At 43.1% G+C, this 17,959-nt stretch overlaps 1 protein-coding gene across 1 annotated transcript; it reads left to right on the plus strand.

Annotated features, from left to right (window-relative positions):
* Positions 1 to 933: 933 nt before the first annotated feature.
* CCN3 (cellular communication network factor 3) lies at positions 934 to 6,350 on the plus strand. Its single transcript, XM_090137937.1, is given in 5 exon segments — positions 934 to 1,118; positions 1,121 to 1,379; positions 1,448 to 1,699; positions 3,665 to 3,873; positions 5,176 to 6,350. Coding segments are annotated over 5 exon segments (1,143 nt in total). The 5' UTR covers positions 934 to 992; the 3' UTR covers positions 5,473 to 6,350.
* The last annotated feature ends 11,609 nt before the right edge of the window (positions 6,351 to 17,959 follow it).

A 17,959-nucleotide genomic window follows, 5' to 3' on the forward strand; every position in this document is an offset into this window, starting at 1 on the left:
GTACCTTCTCCAACAGCTTTGCAAGAGTTTCTGTGCATGGGGTCCCAGGCCTGAATGTAGCACACCAGATGGGGCTTCATGAGGGCAGAGTAGAGGAGGACTATCACCTTCTTCTTCCTGCTGCTGTTCCTCTTCAGATGCAGCCCAGGATGCTGTTGGTCTTCTGTGCTGCAAGTGCACACTGCTGGCTTGTGTCCAGCTTTTCATCCACTAGGACCTCCAAGGGAGGTGATCATCCCTCTGTACTCAGGTCTGGTGAGGCCACACCTCGAATGCTGTGTTCAGTGTTGGGTTCCTCACTACAAGACATCAAGGCCCTGGAGTGTGTTCAGAGAAAAGCAGTGAGCTGGTGAGGGGTCTGGAGCACGTGTTTTATGGGGAGCAGCTGAGGAAGCTGGGACTGTTCAGTCTGGAGGAGGCTCAGGGAAAACCTTATTGCACTTTACAAATCCCTGAAAGGTTGTGGTGAGGTGGGGGTCAGCCTCTACTCTCAGTGATAGGACAAGAGGAAATGGCCTTAAGTTTCAGATATCAGGATCAATTTCTTCTCCAAAAAAAGTGGTGAGGTACTGGCACAGTATGCCCAGGGAGGTAGAATCATCGTCCCCGGAGGTGTTCAGAAGACATCTAGATGTGGCACAGACGGTTGGACCAGATGATCTTCGTGGTCTTTCCATTCTTAACGATGCTGTGATCCTACCATCCTACGGTGCCGGCCGGCCGGACAGACCGGCAGGGCTTCAGCCCCGGCCGCCGCGTCGGGGCGCGGGCAGGGCTCGGCACCGCCGGGCAGGTGGCGGAGCAGATCGAGGAGCGGAGCGCAGCGCCCTGCCCGGCTCCAGCTCCCCGCCTCCGTCCCGCGCTGCCGGTGGCGGGGCGTGTGAGGAGAGGGGGTGGGGGGAAGGGAGGGGGTCCCTGCCGGCCTCTATATAAGCGGCCGCAATGGCTTTGCCGGCAGAGCCGAGCGGCGCGGCGGGTCGGCGGCCGGGACCATGGAGACGGGCGGCGGGCAGGGCCTGCCCGTCCTGCTGCTGCTGCTCCCGCTCCTCCTCCGGCCGTGCGAGGCAAGTGCGGGGGGCGCGGGGGGCGGGAGCCGGCGGGCGGGCGGGCGCCGTGACCCGAGGCCCTCGGGGCCGCTCTGTCCCCGCAGGTGAGCGGACGGGAGGCGGCGTGCCCCCGGCCCTGCGGCGGGCGCTGCCCCGCGGAGCCGCCGCGCTGCGCCTCCGGAGTGCCCGCCGTGCTGGACGGCTGCGGCTGCTGCCTGGTGTGCGCCCGGCAGCGCGGCGAGAGCTGCTCCGCTCTGCTGCCCTGCGACGAGAGCGGCGGCCTCTACTGCGACCGCGGCCCCGAGGACGGCGGCGGCACCGGCATCTGCATGGGTAGGTGCGGCGGGACGGGCGGGGCGGGCCGAGCTCTCCCGCTGAAATCCGCTCGCTTTCCTCACCAGTGCTGGAAGGAGACAACTGCGTGTTCGACGGGATGATTTACCGCAACGGGGAGACGTTCCAGCCCAGCTGCAAGTACCAGTGCACCTGCCGGGACGGGCAGATCGGGTGCCTGCCCCGCTGCAACCTGGGCCTGCTGCTCCCCGGCCCCGACTGCCCCTTCCCCAGGAAGATCGAAGTCCCCGGAGAGTGCTGCGAGAAGTGGGTCTGTGACCCCAGGGACGAAGTGCTCCTGGGAGGCTTCGCTATGGCTGGTGAGGGGCTAAAACTCATTATCACAGCTGTTAGGAGGAGAGGATGATGCGGTGGAAATGTCCCGGGGCTTGCAAAGTCTGAGATGCGGCTGCTTTGTGCTGTTTTCTTTTGTTGTTGTTGTTTTGTTTTTCTTATTTCTCATCTAGAGCGACCAGTAAGTACACCACTGGTTGTGAAGAAAGGCAGAGGTTGACAGGTAAAAGAAAAGATACTCAGAGGATGAACGAGTTGGACGACCTTTAAACTCCCCTGCAGTGAACTGGGACACCTACAGCTAGATCAGGTTGCTCAGAGCCCTGTACAGCCATACCTTGCATGTCTCCAGGGACAGGGGAGTAGTTAGCCTGAGTCACTTTCCAGTTCTGGAATTGCTGTTTATCTGGTACAGGGCAGTTCTGTGAGTAGAACAAGGTTATAACCTTCCAAACGTTATTTTCCCCTCAGAATCAAAACTGTGGTCTTGCTATTTGCTCTGGAAGAATATCTTACATCATAATACCATTCTTACAGCTTAGTCTGTAAAAGACTTTCCTCCCCCAAATTCCCCAGCTATTACAAGTAGTCAGCATGGCAGCTAAAATGCCAGCAAATTCCTGTCTGTCTGTGCTAGAGCTCTCATCATTATTGTTGGCATTAAAAGCTTTCTGAAGTACTCGGAGAAGCAGTAGTTACAAATATGAGTGGATCTGGAAAAAAATCCCATTCCAAAACACAGAACTCATCAAATGCTTTTATAACTTAAATCAATTAAGCTACATAATATTTTTGCCTATTTTCTTACTGATCTACGCCTCCTTCTCTCAAAAGCAGTCTATCAGTTCAACATGAATTTTCATAAGCTACTTTTATTGAGATTTGAGGGCACTGCATTCTCTTCCAGTCACTGCCCTTTGTGCTCTTAAGGAGTTACTTATGCTGAAACACAGCTAATCCATTTGAAAAAACATTAAGGAAGGATTCAGGAAGAAAAGCTCTAGTAGTAACTTCAGAGTGCTATGAAGAGTCAGATGTAAGGCACATCAGATATAAATGAAAAGCTTGCCATCTCTCTTCTGACTTTCATTTTCTTTGATTTTTATTTTTTTGACAGTGACAGGCAAATCATAGAATGGCTTGGATTGGAAGGAACCCTAAAGATCATCTAGTTCCAATACCCTCTGCTGTGGGCAGGGTTGCCAACCACTACATCAGGCACTAGGTCTGACCCTAGGTCCTTAAAATACCTAGCGACTGATTATGTGGATTCTTTGTGTCGATGGCCATTCATTGTAGAAGGCCACCTTTTTGGAGTTTTACCTTGCAAAAGGTGAAAATACATTTCTAGAGAAGCTTAACAGCTGAAGCTTTGGGAATGACAAAGGAATATTCATGTGACTAGCCTAGTCATGTTTCCTCATTCTCTTTACTGCTGTGATAACCACTGAACCAACCACAGTTAGCAATGTTTGCAGAATGGAGCTTAACACATCCGTGAGGGCAGAACAGTGATCAGAGTTGGCAGTGGCTTTGAGCAGCTAGGAATTTCCCTCCCACCCTCCCTTTCTCCTCTCCTCCCTGCTTCCTTCCCACAATAATCTGTCAATAACTGACGAAGTTGGGTGACTTTATGACTGTGGGAGTTAAAGCACTTCACTTCCCTGCTGTTTATTAGTTTAGATAAAACATATGACCTCTCGTAAGTCATACCTATTAAAAATATTTTTGTGACAACTTAAGAAGAAATTTGTGATGTATTTCCTTTGGAAAGAATGAAGACTAAATAGTTCTTGCACCTTTATGTTGACCTTTATGTTGACCTTTAGCCACCCAGAACAACTGAACAAGCAGATGTTAAAATTCTTGAATTATGGGTTTTTTAGCTGTATTTGTTTCATGTTTCATCCCAGATGTGGTAGAGATCAATTAGATACTCTGCTTTCTTGAGTTTTTCTTAATAACAAAGTTCTATGGCGTTTTGTTTCTAGCATACAGACAGGAGGCCACACTTGGGATAGACGTGTCTGATTCAAGTGCCAATTGTATTGAACAGACAACAGAATGGAGTGCTTGTTCCAAAAGCTGTGGAATGGGCTTTTCTACCCGTGTTACCAACAGAAATCAGCAGTGTGAGATGGTGAAGCAGACGCGACTTTGCATGATGAGACCTTGTGAAAATGAAGAGCCATCTGATAAGGTATGCTCTGAGCAGTGACAGGAGCAGCATCTCTTCAGCTGTAATTCCAAGGCTGCAATATTTCAGTCTAGCATGCTCTAGAAGTGTGTATACATACATATTTTAGCATATATGCAGCAAGCCCTTTGTTTTTCAAAAGCATTAGATTAGTCGTGTATGCTCAATAGCTTCATGCTGCACATCGTTTGAGGCATCCCAGAGAGATCGAACATATTGCATATGCAGAATGGATACATCATATTTCTAGTTTGCCCTTGTAGAAGTGCAGAGAAATGTGTGAATCTACTTGGGTAAACTAAATCTTTTCTTAATCCTTTTGATGTTTTGCCAAAAGCAAACCCAACACTGATACTTAAACAGCAATAAATATGTTTCTAAGAGAGCTGACTTCTCAGCTGCTTCTAGACATTTTACAAGTTTTGCTGCCAGTGAGAATAATGTAGGTAGGGAAGAGGGCCATTTGTTTTGTAATGTTCTTGTGTTGGAAAGCATTGCTGAGACCTTTGCTGAATTCTCTATGCAGTTTTGAATGCTGTGTTTTCAAAAGGATGTGAAACATTTGGAAAAGATTGGGGAAACTAACAGGAATGGTCAGAGGTCTAGAAAATCTGTTCTGAAGAAAATTTGATTAAACTGCACTTTAACTGCAAGCAAGAGAAATGATGCAAGTTTTCACAACTGTGCTGAGATATTACAGCCTGAATCTGTGGGAGATACGTTGAGATATGGTGAATTTAGACTGCATGAAAATTGAAAGTATGAAAACCTTCCAAGTAGTAAGCATAGTGAACCATTAGGATTGTGCTTCCTAGAGAAGTGAAGGCTTCCTAGGACAGGTAAGACAAGCATCTGTTAAGAGTAACATGGATAAAAGTGGTTCTGCCTTGGGTAACAAGAATTGGACTTCTGGGTTTTATTTTAGCCTTCTTTTTCTGAATTTAGTTCTGTAACTTGCTGTTTGTCTTCCTGTTTTTCTCTGATTGAGCTACAGTTGCCTGAGAAGTTTTCCATTAGAGTAGAGTTTCATAATGGACGTCAGCTTGTCTTGTCTCAGACAAAGAAAGAAAGTTTTAACTATTTGTCATTTATTACTATCCTAATAACATACTGGTGTTGAAGAGTTCCTGCAGGAGTGAGGACTGGTAAGAAACTAGTGAAGTAGCTGCGAAGTATTACTGATGTAGATCTAGCAAAGACAACAAATGGAAGCTTTCCGAGTAGACTTATATCCTTGCATGTCAGTTCTTGATTGCTTTCTTTTTTATGCAGTGATATCTCTAATATCTTCTCTTTTTCTCTTAGAAAGGGAAAAAATGTGTCCGAACAAAGAAGTCCATGAAAGCTGTTCATTTTGAATACAAGAACTGCACCAGTGTGCAGACTTACAAACCTCGTTACTGTGGCCTCTGCAGTGATGGGCGATGCTGTACCCCACACAACACCAAAACGATTCAAGTTGAGTTCCGCTGTCCTCAGGGAAAATTCCTAAAAAAGCCAATGATGTTGATCAATACCTGTGTCTGTCATGGTAACTGTCCTCAGAGTAACAATGCTTTCTTCCAGCCACTAGATCCCATGTCTAGTGAAGCAAAAATTTGAAATGTATAGGTTAGGTGACCCAAAAGGTATGTAGTTTGTACAAAACTTGACCCACAATCAGGTGAATGTAATAATTGCATATGTAAAATATCTGAGATTTTTTCTAAACAGTGTAAGTGCCTTTTTTTTCCTGTAGTTTACTAAATACCTCATGACGTTTCACCCCTCCAAATGTCTTTTATTCACTTGAAGGAAATTTTGTACCTTGGACAGAGCCTTCTTTTCTTTCTTGACAGTGGCATAATGATTATAAAGTCCACAGCTAGTCTTTCTCTCTGAGGGTAGGCAACCATGCTATGATTTTCAGTAGCTGTAAGACTGGGCTTTTTAATAATGGATTCCTTGGGGAATGCATGATAATATGTCAAAAATCTTCCATGCTCTTCACTTCACTTTGCACAACGTGTACAAACACACAGCCTTCTTTTTTCTGTTACAGTTAAATTCTTTCTGATAATTAAAAATGTTACTGATGAGAGCGCTGCATTCTCTTGGCTTGTAAAGTATCTTTTGCCTGTACCTCTTGACTTTTTCTGAGAGATTAGTTTGCACATAGCCTCAGAAATGACATAGCTAAGATCTCGTATCTTGAAGCATAGGAGATTGATAGCTGATAACAAATTTCTCTTTCATAGCTTTATTAGCAGCCTAATCCAAAATCCGCTTAAGTAAGTGTCTTAGGAGAGCTTGGTTCTAACCAATGTCTGTCTGTAGATATAAGTAGTTGTATGCAAAAATAAAATTTCTGTAAATTCCTTTAAAATACTAACTGTATCAGATGGTGCTTCACTTACTAGAAAGAAGTTTATGTAAATAGAAACTGTATATATTGTAATATAGCTGTATTAGGTAAATAAACTTTATGTGATCAAAAAGTATTTTTTCCTAAAGTTGTTTAATTTTTGGTTTTGTTTTTTTTTTTTTTTTCCTAAAAATCAGTAAATTATAATGGCTGAAACTAATGGGAGGATAAAGAGTCTGCCAGTTCCTAAAATCAAAACACCCAATGTCATGATGTTCTTAGTGTACCTGTTCCTAATCCGTGCCCTAAGAGGTATGTGATATCTTGGTTCAAGAAAGGATAAACATTTGTGAGGAACAATTAGAAGGTTTTTTTTCGGAGTAAGTTAGCCTAGGAGACAGAGTGATGTAAATAAATACTGTGATGCAGCTGCCAAGATGTGGTGGAGAAGAACTTGGAGTTTGGTTGTAAAGTACTAAACAAAATATTTAACTTCATACTGCAGCATTTCTTCCTCACAGATTGGCCCATGACCTTGATTATGATATGTATCTGATAGGAGTACACCTAAAGAATATAGCGCCTGAGGGTGGCAGTTTCACATACAGAATCATAGAATGGCCTAAGTTGAAAAGGGCCATAATGATCATCTGGTTTCAACCCCCCTGCTATGTGAAGGGTCGCCAACCACCAGACCAGGCTGCCCAGAGCCACATCCAGCCTGGCCTTAAACGCCTGAGGTGATGGGGCATCCACAGCCTCCTTGGGCAACCTGTTCCAGTGCGTCACCACCCTCTGTGTGAAAAACTTCCTCCTAATATCTAACCTAAACCTCCCCTGTCTCAGTTTAAAACCATCCCCCCTTGTCCTATCACTGTCCACCCTTGTAAACAGCCATTCTCCTTCCTGTTTATGCACTCCCTTCAAGTACTGGAAAGCCACAATGAGATCTCCCCAGAGCTTCTCTTTTTCAAGCTAAGTAATCCCTGTTCCCTCAACCTTTTCTCACAGGATCCAGCCCTCTGATCATATAAGTTACATATCTGATCACATATGTTAAATCACGTGTTTCAATAGCAGTGTGCAAACAAGTCCCAAGTGCAATTGTGCAGACTTACATCTGCTTAGACATAATTTAGTATGAGTGTAAGAGGTAGCAGTACTTATGCCACAGTCATGAACTAGACCACACAACTATGTATTAGGAAACAGCTCTGTTGCTCTTTTACGTCTTTTGTCCTCACCTGGACTCTTGCATGGTTTTCCCCAATAATCGCACCAATGATACATGCATTTGTACCCACTGCTATTGCCAAATCATCCCCATCTATTTTTTCCTGTTGAAAAAACTGGAACAAGTCTAGTCTTGTCCCTCAGTTGGAGCATGACACTGCATGCTCTCTGTTCTTGCACTGATTGATTCCTGTTGTGCAGAATTTGTGAAGTTCTTCCTGGTTTGGCACCCCAGAAACCTTATGTGGTAGGATATGCTGAGTGCTGGAGATTTCTGTGGGTGTCTAAGGAGCAGTTTAGAATCTAGGAGAGAGGAATAAATATTACTTTCACTCTACATCTCTATATGCTTCTTTGAGATTTGGTCTGGTTTGTGCAATGCTTTTCTAATATAAAACAAGCTATCAAGTATTTCTCAGGATCATCTTAAATTAAATGCATCATAATTTGTAAGATATGAGCCACCAAGCAACGCAACATTTGGCCAAATTTAAAGACTCCGGATGACCAAAATCCAACTAATGCTCATTCAGGTGTAATTAAAGAATACAGTCAGCTTCTAATCCTGAGCTTTTTTGTATGATTTTCCCAAAGTTAAATTATTCAACTTGAGCAAAATTAAGTTATTCAAATCTCAATATATTCATATATTCATATATCAGTATATTCATATCTTCGCAGATTTCCATCTGAGCAAGTTTGTACCCATTGCCTCTTGCCCTGGCATTGGGTACCATTGAAAAGAACCTTGCTCTGTCTTCTTTGCACTGTCTCTTCAGGGACTGACTTAGATAAAATCCCTCCTGAGACTTCACTTCACCAAAGAGTCCCAACTCTCTCAACCTCTTCTCAAAGAAGAGGTAATCCAATCTGTTAATCACTCCAGTGGCCTTTTATTGGACTCTATCCAGTATGTCCATGTCTATCTTGTACTGGGGTGCCCAGAACTGGACACCATGTATCTGGACACCACCTCAGCATCACCTCAGTTCTGAGTAGAGCACTGAGTGAAGGATGCATTCAGCTCTTGCAATCAGATCATCAATAAAAAAGCTGAAGAGAACTGGCCCTTTAACTGAACCTTGGGGAATATCAGTAGTAACTGTCCACCAGAGAGATGGAGTCCCATTCACTATGACACTTTGAGCCAGTTCAATACAGAGTTTAGCATGGACCTTTTTCACTTGCATCCAGAAAATATGTCCAGAAGGATTCTGTACTGGACAGCATCAAAGGCCTTAATAAAATCCAGAAAGATTACATCCACCACCATCCCTTCATCCACTACATTGTTGACCTTTTTGTAAAAGGAGATCAAGTTACTAATATTGAATTCAATTTGATTAGGTTTGATTCAATTCATTTTGATTCTACTGAGATAGAATGTATTCTATGTATCTGATACGCAAACAACATTTCAAAGCATGTATTTCTTGACTAATCTTGGAAATGCAATTGATTGCTTTGTCTTAGCCTCATGACACGAGTTTTTACTAACTGCAAATCTAAAGAAGAGTTTACTAACAAGTTTTCTGAGTTTTGTCAATGTAACAGAGACATATTACTATTTATTTCCCACACTCCTCTTAAGAATTTATGTTTTGCGTAAATACAGATACATGTTTTGCTATAAATCTACCATTCAGAATTCAAGTCCCGTTATTCTTTTTTCTGTGCTTGCACAGTCCTCAAAGAATAATGAAAAATAAAATGTAAGTATTGCTAATATGCTTGTTCTTTTCCTTTCAATGACTACATAAGTTGACCAGTTGTCATCTTCCTTTATTAGCTGCTTGACATTAGAGTGGAAATCTCACAGCAATTTAAATCTTACAATGAATTTCAGAAATATCATGACTTCACCATTTCTGTTTTCCAGTATATTTCCAAGGAAATATAAAAACACAGTAAAAAATAGAATTGCCCTGTATTTTTCTGTCTAATCCAAGTTACAATTTGTCTTCACTGTATTTTTATTAAATCTGTAAGTGTGTGGGGAAATAGTGGGGAAGGGAATTCTGTTACTCTTTCTAGCTCTAATTTTTATCTTGTGACAAATCTGAACTTCATAAAATAGGATTTTATTTCTCCCCTCTGACAACTTACTACCTTGGAATTTATATTTCTTCTTAATTTTTGAAGCAATTGTAAAATAATTCCTTGGTATGACAGTATTAACTCTTGTTTTGAAAGCCATTCTAGTTATGTTTACCATGCTAACTTTTGTAATATGAGCTCTCTAGTGCAGGCACAAAATTTTGTATGACCTGTGGGGGAATTCTGCTCTAGATTTCCCATTACTAATCCTAGTTTATATATTATACCAGCAGGAACAACTATTCTCTGATCAGAAGTCATTATGCTAATATCAGTCAAGAGACCTGCCAAGCAGATATGAGAGGAACAGTTTACTTGCAAATATCTACTAATTACTCTTTATACTGGTTTAAATCACTGCACTTAACACTGTTATTCCTATAAATATGCAAAGTTAGAGCTTGCAGCCTGTACCTGAATGATTAAGGACATCTTTAAAATCCAGTGTCCTCTCTGTGTGGACTGTAGAGGAAGCCCAGATGATTGACTGTTTGCCAGTGAGCTTGTTAAAATAACATTAATCTCATGATAAGCCTCTTCACTCAATGAAACAGTAGGAATAGCCATTGCCGATCGATTGATTTGTTTGGTTGAATGATTTGTAGATTACCTAGCAGGAAGAAGTACCTTTTTATGTCCCAGGGCATCTGTACTGGATGTGAAAGTGATGATGTTGAAACAGTGACAAAAAATACCACACTGATTATTTTAATGTTTCTTTGTTCACAGCTGTTGTTGTCAGGCAGTTGTTATTTTCAGTGGTTGAATTAAATACTGTAAAAAAATACTTTGCATTTCATTTTATGGAGGGAGACCTGAATGTCTGGTCTCTTAGGCTACCTCTTCTCTTCAACCTCCTGTTACTTCGGGATGTGTTGAGGCTCTGTTTTTCACCCTCCTTCATATCTTTTCCATTACTTCCTCCTACAAAATGCTGTTTTCATCACAATTCTCAAAGTCCATATTTATTATTCACTTCTACAATGCCCTTAAGTGGCAAATTAAACGTGCATATCCCATGGCCAGAGAAAGATGTGTTGAAGAAGGTTTGCTCCGCGGTATCACTGGATCTGGCTCAGATCAGCTCACCTGAGCTGGAGTGTTCCAGAAAGGAAAAAGACATGAGGACAGAAATTTGAACCTATATATAACACAAGTTTGTTTTCTATCAGGGTGGAAAAATCTGCATGCTAGGCCCTGTGGAAAGATTGCTGCTTTGTTTTCTTTCTTTCCCTCTCTTTTGAATTAAATAATTATGTTTCAACAACCCACAGAAAGCTGGTGGGTTTGGTTTTTTGTTTGTTTTTTTTTGTTGTTTTGTGTTTGCAAATAGAAAAATCCTTGCATGGATTGAGGCATAACTGCATAACTGTATCCTTGGAACTGCCTTCATAAGCAACTGCAAGCGCTGAAATGTATAAAGATCTGTACCCTCTCCACTTAGCAAAATCTTTACACTGCATAGTAGAGCTCTTGTTTCAGAAACAAACTGCGCGTCTTTGGGTAGAAGAAGAATCGGGCTTGCTACATCCGTATACACCTTTAATATTTTGCTGATTACATGGTTTGTGACTTTCTTACTCTACGGGATAACAGCTTGTAACTGAATATTGAAATGCTGTTCTCATCCCAGGACCCCGGCCCAGCTCCAGCCCTGGGTACTGGGGTGGTAAACACTGCCTCCTCCATCACAGCACAGAGCCCCTAATTTTGGTCCAGAATTACAAGCAGCATTTCATCTCCAATTTGCAAAACATCATGGATTTCAGTGCAACAGCCTAGTTCTCCAAACTACAGTGAAGGAGGACACCTGGTGGCTGCAGGCCATTTCAACTAATAAATGACAGACTTATTCAGGACCTCATCCTGAAAATCATAACTGATACGACAGCCATCACTGGTTATGGTGACATTAACAATGAAGCAGAGCAGAAGCTTGGATAGCTGACTCATTTTAAAATGCTTTCGAGTTACTGTCAGCAACATGGTTGACCTGCATGCCCCACTGCATCAAGGCCTGATTTGGGATCATGTCGACACAGTGCTGAGGAATAGTTTCTGATGCAGTTAAGTGAGAAAGACACCAAAGATGAAGGAAAGGAGAGGTCCTTTTCTCTGGCTGGTACACAAGGCACTAAAAGCTCAGAATACATGAGCAGCTTCCTTCACACCACACACAGTTTGTGGTGGTGAAACCAAGAAGCGAATGAGTCACAACTTCTGCCTTCACCACATGGGCTGTCCTCCTCCTCTTAGTGGTATTCTTAGAGGGCATAGTGGGGATGTGTTGACAGTTGGACTAGATGATCTTAGTGGTCTTTTCAATTTTGATGATTCTATTCTATCATATTTTATTATATGGCTTTGCATCTGTCTTTCTCAGGATATCTTTGGAGATAATAGTCATCTCTAACTTGCACTGACTTTTATCCAGACTTCTTGGTCAATCTTTTCTCTTTCAGGCTGTAGTGAACATTTAGTTTCCATATCAGAGTCCAGGAACCAAACTCATAATAAAAATCCATCACAAAACCTAAGGAACAATCAAATATTTGCAGATCATATATAGAAACAGAACCACTTCTTGAGAAAGTGATGAAGATAGGAGCCAAGAGGCCAAGAAGAGTCAGTGACCTGCTCTCAAGGCACTTGGCATGCAGATAGAGAAGCAAGAGGCAAAGCTTCTTTTGTAATAGTCAGGCCCACATGAAGGGATGAAGAGAGAAAAGGGCAAGAGCATAGTTTGGAGAGAGACAAAATTTGCTGATGCCAGTTGCAGCTGCACATCGTGTTCCTTGTGGTATTTTCAGCCTTTCATTGAAATTTAGTTTGGGTTTTTGTTCCTGGGAAGAATTGATATGGTCTTGCCTTAATTCGAATTTGTTCAGCATTTGAAAGGCTCCACTTACAAAGAGTCAGCTTAAATGCACAAGCTGAGCTTACCCTTTTTTCAACATTTCCATATGTGTTTCAGGTTGACCACAAGAGGGAGGCAGCTGAAAAATTATCAAACTGCCACGCTTAGAATTCTGCTCTTAGTGAGAAAAGGAAATGTCCACCAAAAGAGCGTAAACAATCTGTCTTCAACTTTAAGGGAAATATTAATCTTTTTGTGGTTGTTATCGGCTCATATTCTTTTAAGTAAAATTTTTAAAAAACTTAATAATTGCATTTACAATGTAAGTCAACATTTTCCAGAGGAAGGAAATCTGCTAATTGAAACAATGCTCTTGCTTCTGTACAAGGAGTGAAATAACAAAAACAATTCCTCCTAAATTTCCTCCAACCAACAAACTCTTACTGCATGATTTATATGAAGTAGATCAAAGGAAAAATCTTTCTAAATTTCAATGTGTTATGACATACATTGAACCTAAAAATACATATCTGTACTAAATAAAAAGTTGTATTCTTTTCCTATTGGAATACTCTATGCAAGTCTTTTCCCCAACCCAATTTGTGTGTGTGTGTGTGAGCCTGAAACATTTTTTTTAAGCAGCTGACTACCAAAACCCACAGCGTCAGCAACAAGGCAGATAAAAGCGGGCAGAGGATTTAATTGCCTTCCTAATGGTCACCAACAGATCAGTGACAGAGCCAAGAGTATTAGGTACCAGCTAGTATGTCATGGAAGACATTTGTTTTTTTAAGTGATGAAAATAAATGGAGGTTGCTCTCTTAGCATGCCTCTCCAGTGAGTGTGCTGCAAGAAGCCCTGGAGCACTCAATGTCCAAGGTCAGCGTCAGTGTGGTGCTATGAAAAGCAGCTACGGAACCCTCGGGAGCATATGAGAAATAGTCTTCTTCCTTCTGTGAGACATCGGCCTGTCAAAGATTGTCATTCAGTAGCAAGCCTGCAGAATAGGCCACCTTTGAAAACTATAATGAATAACCTCGAAAGAAATCCCTATAAAATCTTCAACATGCGCAAGACACTAGCCAAGGGCTTAATAAAACACACAAGCCCCACACGCAAAAAAAATAGGCAAAACAAACAGAAACCTATGGCAACTCCAAACATAACAAGATGGACCTCATAAGGAGGAATTAACAGTAAATCTCTCAATAATGTGCCTTTCGTGGCCAGAGGTCTGCTATCTCCCCAGGGTATGGAGCACAGAGAAACCAAATTAAGCTGTGGTTATCTGATGTCTCTGGTGAGATTCACTTCATCCTACGCCGGAGCTCAGTGGGTAACTCAAGCCCAGGACTGGGAGTCAGAAAGTCTGCGTTCAGTTCCCAATTCTGCCACAGGCTTGCTCTGTAGCACTGGTCGACTTACTCAGCCTTTGTTTGCCTCAGTTTCCATGGCTTAAAAAGTGAGGGATTGCAACAGGGCTGCAATACAGGAGGATGCTGCAAAGCCCAGAACAAGGCTACTTGCACATCTGCCAGCTCACGGGAGGTAACCACTATCCAATGTGGCAGCTTCTGGATGTTCACCATCACTTATTATTGAGTTCTTCAGATTCCTGAGGGGAAGGACAGCTTTCAGAACTGCCCTGCTCTATGGACAGCAGATTGCTGGAAGATGTGGCACTTAATTGCAGGAGGTTTGCGTGCCTTCATGCTGAACAGTGTGGTGAGGGGAGACTGCAGCACCTTGGTCCGTGAAGCCTGAGGCTCGTTGCTCAGTGTGGTGCTAACAGTGTAGGCAAGATGGGCTGTGCTCTTGCAGTACCCTGCTGAGAGACATATCTGTGCTTTTCACCTATCAGTGACCATGAGTTGCTCAAACCACAGCTGTAGTAACAGCCTGCTGAGACACAAGGAACCAGAACTGTACCATATGACAGATAGAAAGGGATTGCACAACAGTACAACCTTTGTAATGTGTTCCTGCTGGAAAGGTATCTTTCACCCCCATGGTTACATGACACCATGTGCAGCAGAGCCAACAGCAGACAACGAGCATTTTATGCCCCCTGTGATCCATGCAGTTTACAGATCGTGTCTCATGGCCTGGGGTAAACTCAATTTCATAGAAAAGAAATCTTGGAAGAAATTCTTAGACCTTAGTGCAGACCTATTCATGTCACTTGGCAGGGTCACATGCCATTAGGCACAGTAGTTTCCTGTATTTCCACGAAATGAAAACCTCTCACTCTGCCAGCTTTCTGATGGAGGTGTATGTAACTACACAGAAAGGAATGTGCAGGAAGCCTGTGGGGAAGAAGGAGCTGTAGCCAAGGGCAAAGGGCATGCAGATGGCATGCAGGAACAAGGGACAGCACTGAGCTACAGAGGGGCTTATCCTGGTTGAACTTTGCTTCAAATCACATTAAAGGAAAGTCAGTAGAGCCCCTCCGATGCACAGGACATCCAGGAATCAGCCTGCAGAAGTGATAGGCACAAAAGGAAGTATCTATAGCAAAAAGTGAAATTTATTTTAAAAGAGAACAAGTAGCCTTTCAAACTCAAGCCATTCCAATCTTTGAATGCCCCAGGTAACATTGCCTGTGTGAGGTGTGGTCCACTTCTAATTTGCTTTGAGTTGAAGATACAAGGATGCAACCAAGAACTCACATCTTCCCTGGGATCTGTGGTCAAAACAACTGTGAGCCCCAAGAAACTCTTTTGGAGTGTACTGGGTATACTGGGTATAACAGATGCAATCCAAACAGCAGCTGGAGGAGGCTCCATGATACCAAACCAAGATGACAGAGGGCAAATCAGTCAGAGCTGGTTTTCTTTTGCAGACAGACAAAGAAGCAAACTGTATGAGGCAATCCATGCTATTCCTGAAATAAAGTGGATCAGCGAGGTGGAAAACGGAATGGCTGTATTGGCAATGACATTTGTGACTGGCAGAGCACAGAGGGTTGTCATTGGCGGTGCAGAGTCTGGTTGGAGACCTGTAACCAGCGGTGTTCCCCAGGGGTCGGTGTTGGGTCCGGTCCTGTTCAACATCTTCATCGATGACCTTGATGAGGGGGTAGTGGCCACCCTCAGCAAGTTTGCTGATGATACGAAGTTGGGAGGATTGGCTGACACGCCCGAAGGCTGTGCTGCCATTCAGCGAGACCTGGACAGGCTGGAGAGCTGGGCAGTAAGAAACCAGATGAGGTTTAGCAAAAGCAAGTGTAGAGTCTTGCATCCGGGGAGGAATAATTGCATGCACCGGTACAGGTTGGGGGATGACCTGCTGGAGAGGAGCTCTGCGGAGAGGTACCTGGGTGTCCTGGTGGACGACAGGTTGGCCATGAGCCAGCAGTGTGCCCTTGTGGCCAAAAAGGCCAATGGCATTCTGGGGTGCATTAAAAAGAGCGTGGCCAGCAGGTCGAGGGAGGTGATCCTCCCCCTCTACTCTGCCCTGGTAAGGCCTCATCTGGAGTACTGTGTCCAGTTCTGGGCTCCCCAGTACAAAAAAGACAGGGATCTCTTGGAAAGAGTCCAGCTGAGGGCCACAAAGATGGTGAAGGGCCTGGAGCATCTCCCCTATGAAGAAAGGCTAAGTGATCTGGGTCTGTTTAGCCTTGAGAAGAGAAGACTGAGAGGGGACCTGATCCAGGTCTATAAATATCTAAGGTGTGGGGGGCAAAGTGGCAAGGCCAGACTGTTTTCAGCAGTGTGCGGAGACAGGACAAGGGGAAATGGCCAGAAGCTGCAGCATAGGAAGTTCTGCACCAATGTGCGCAAGAACTTCTTTACGGTGAGGGTGACGGAGCACTGGAACAGGCTGCCCAGGGAGGTTGTGGAGTCTCCTTCTCTGGAGATATTCAAGACCCACCTGGACGCCTACCTGTGTGACCTGGTGTAGGGAACCTGCTTTGGCAGGGGGGTTGGACTCGATGATCTCTGGAGGTCCCTTCCAACCCCTACGATTCTGTGATTCTGTGATTCTGTGACAACAGACAAAAGATGGCAGAAGTCGTAGCAAACCAAAGCCACTTTGGGTGATCATAGGAAAAGGTGGAACTCTGCCAACTCCAAGTTTTGAAACTCCAAGGTCTTCACTTCCTACAGACACCCAGCAGAGAGATGTTAAAGGAGGTTAGCAGTTAGCTCATTTGCAAGGGTCTCATCATTCTCAACACAGGATTCACACACAGACCTTACTTGCTGTCAGTTCAAAGCACCTCAAGATTCTACCTCTTCGGGACATGTGTTCTTTTACAGAACTACAAATTAAGGCTTGAATTTATCTCTCTGAAAGAATAAATCACAGAGAACATCTTCAGACAGTTTTACTGCATTTAAATTGTTGATATTACTTTCAGTGACTGACAGTCATTAACATAAGCAGTATGGAGTATAATCCGACAGCTTTTGTCGTTGGGTGTGCTGTCCTTTAGTGTAACTCCAGTCAGATCTTAGTTCTTACGTTCCCTCATGGCCTCTTTTTACCCTCTTGCATTATTTTTATTTATTTATTTATTTGTTTGCACGAGTTCTTTGTAGGCTGTGCCTGGATCTTCTATCTTCACATGGCCATTTTTCAGATGGTTCTACATTTCAGATGAAGCTTTCATTTAAATTTTACTTCTAGGAATAGCATAAGACAGCGCAGGACAAGAACGGGAGCCTGGAAAACTAGAAGTGGAAATATATTAATAAAATATCTGGATTGTGACCAATTAGAAAGGAGTCCAAGGACCATAAAAATCTTTACAAGTTGCCCTGTAAGCACAGAGGGGACACTTCACATAAATGACTTTGGCAGTTGAGCCACAAGTGGTGAGGACCAGTGCTCCAGCCTTCAGGGCTCTCTCTGTTGTATGCCATTTGCAGGTCTGTTTTCCACTGTGCGATTTCATGCTTTTGAAGTTGTCTGATATTTGCATCCAGAAAATCACCACAAGAAATTGCATCAAGATGTGTTTTAATACACTTTATTTTTCCAGGCAGTCCTTCTATCCACCTCCCAACCCTCAGAATGGTACTGCATACATAAATAAGGAACAGCATTGTGAAATCACCTCCAACGTGGTGTAACCAAGGCCCGGTCTGTAAAGACTGTGCTGTCCAGTGTGACCCACATCAAAAAGCCATGCAAAACCTGGTTCCCAATGCTCACTCTGGGTAGTGAGCCAGCCTGCATGCAATGCTGTCACTATGTGTCATGTTCTCACTGCTGAGATCTTTGGATCTCGTTTCTGTACTTTTGATTCAAGAGTTCTAAATAAAAGCCAATCGATCAGAATTTTTTTTTTTCTTCATAGAACAAAACAGTAAACTGTATATTAATTGCAGTTGAGATAATAATAAAAAAATAATTTAAAAATGCACTATAATCCATAATTCCCTTAAAATACATCTAAAGACTTAGCTGAAATGCCTACAACATTGTGCAGACAGCAATGATATGGTCACCAAAAGAATACTGCATCAAACATGACCATTTGATAGACTCTTCTGAACCTGGAATCATTTCGTCTTCGAGTTTACTTTTTCAGTTCTCAGTTTTACTGTTTC

This window comes from Phasianus colchicus, chromosome 3 (assembly GCF_987193195.1).
Source record: "Phasianus colchicus chromosome 3, bPhaCol1.hap1.1, whole genome shotgun sequence".
Classification (NCBI taxonomy): domain Eukaryota; kingdom Metazoa; phylum Chordata; class Aves; order Galliformes; family Phasianidae; genus Phasianus; species Phasianus colchicus.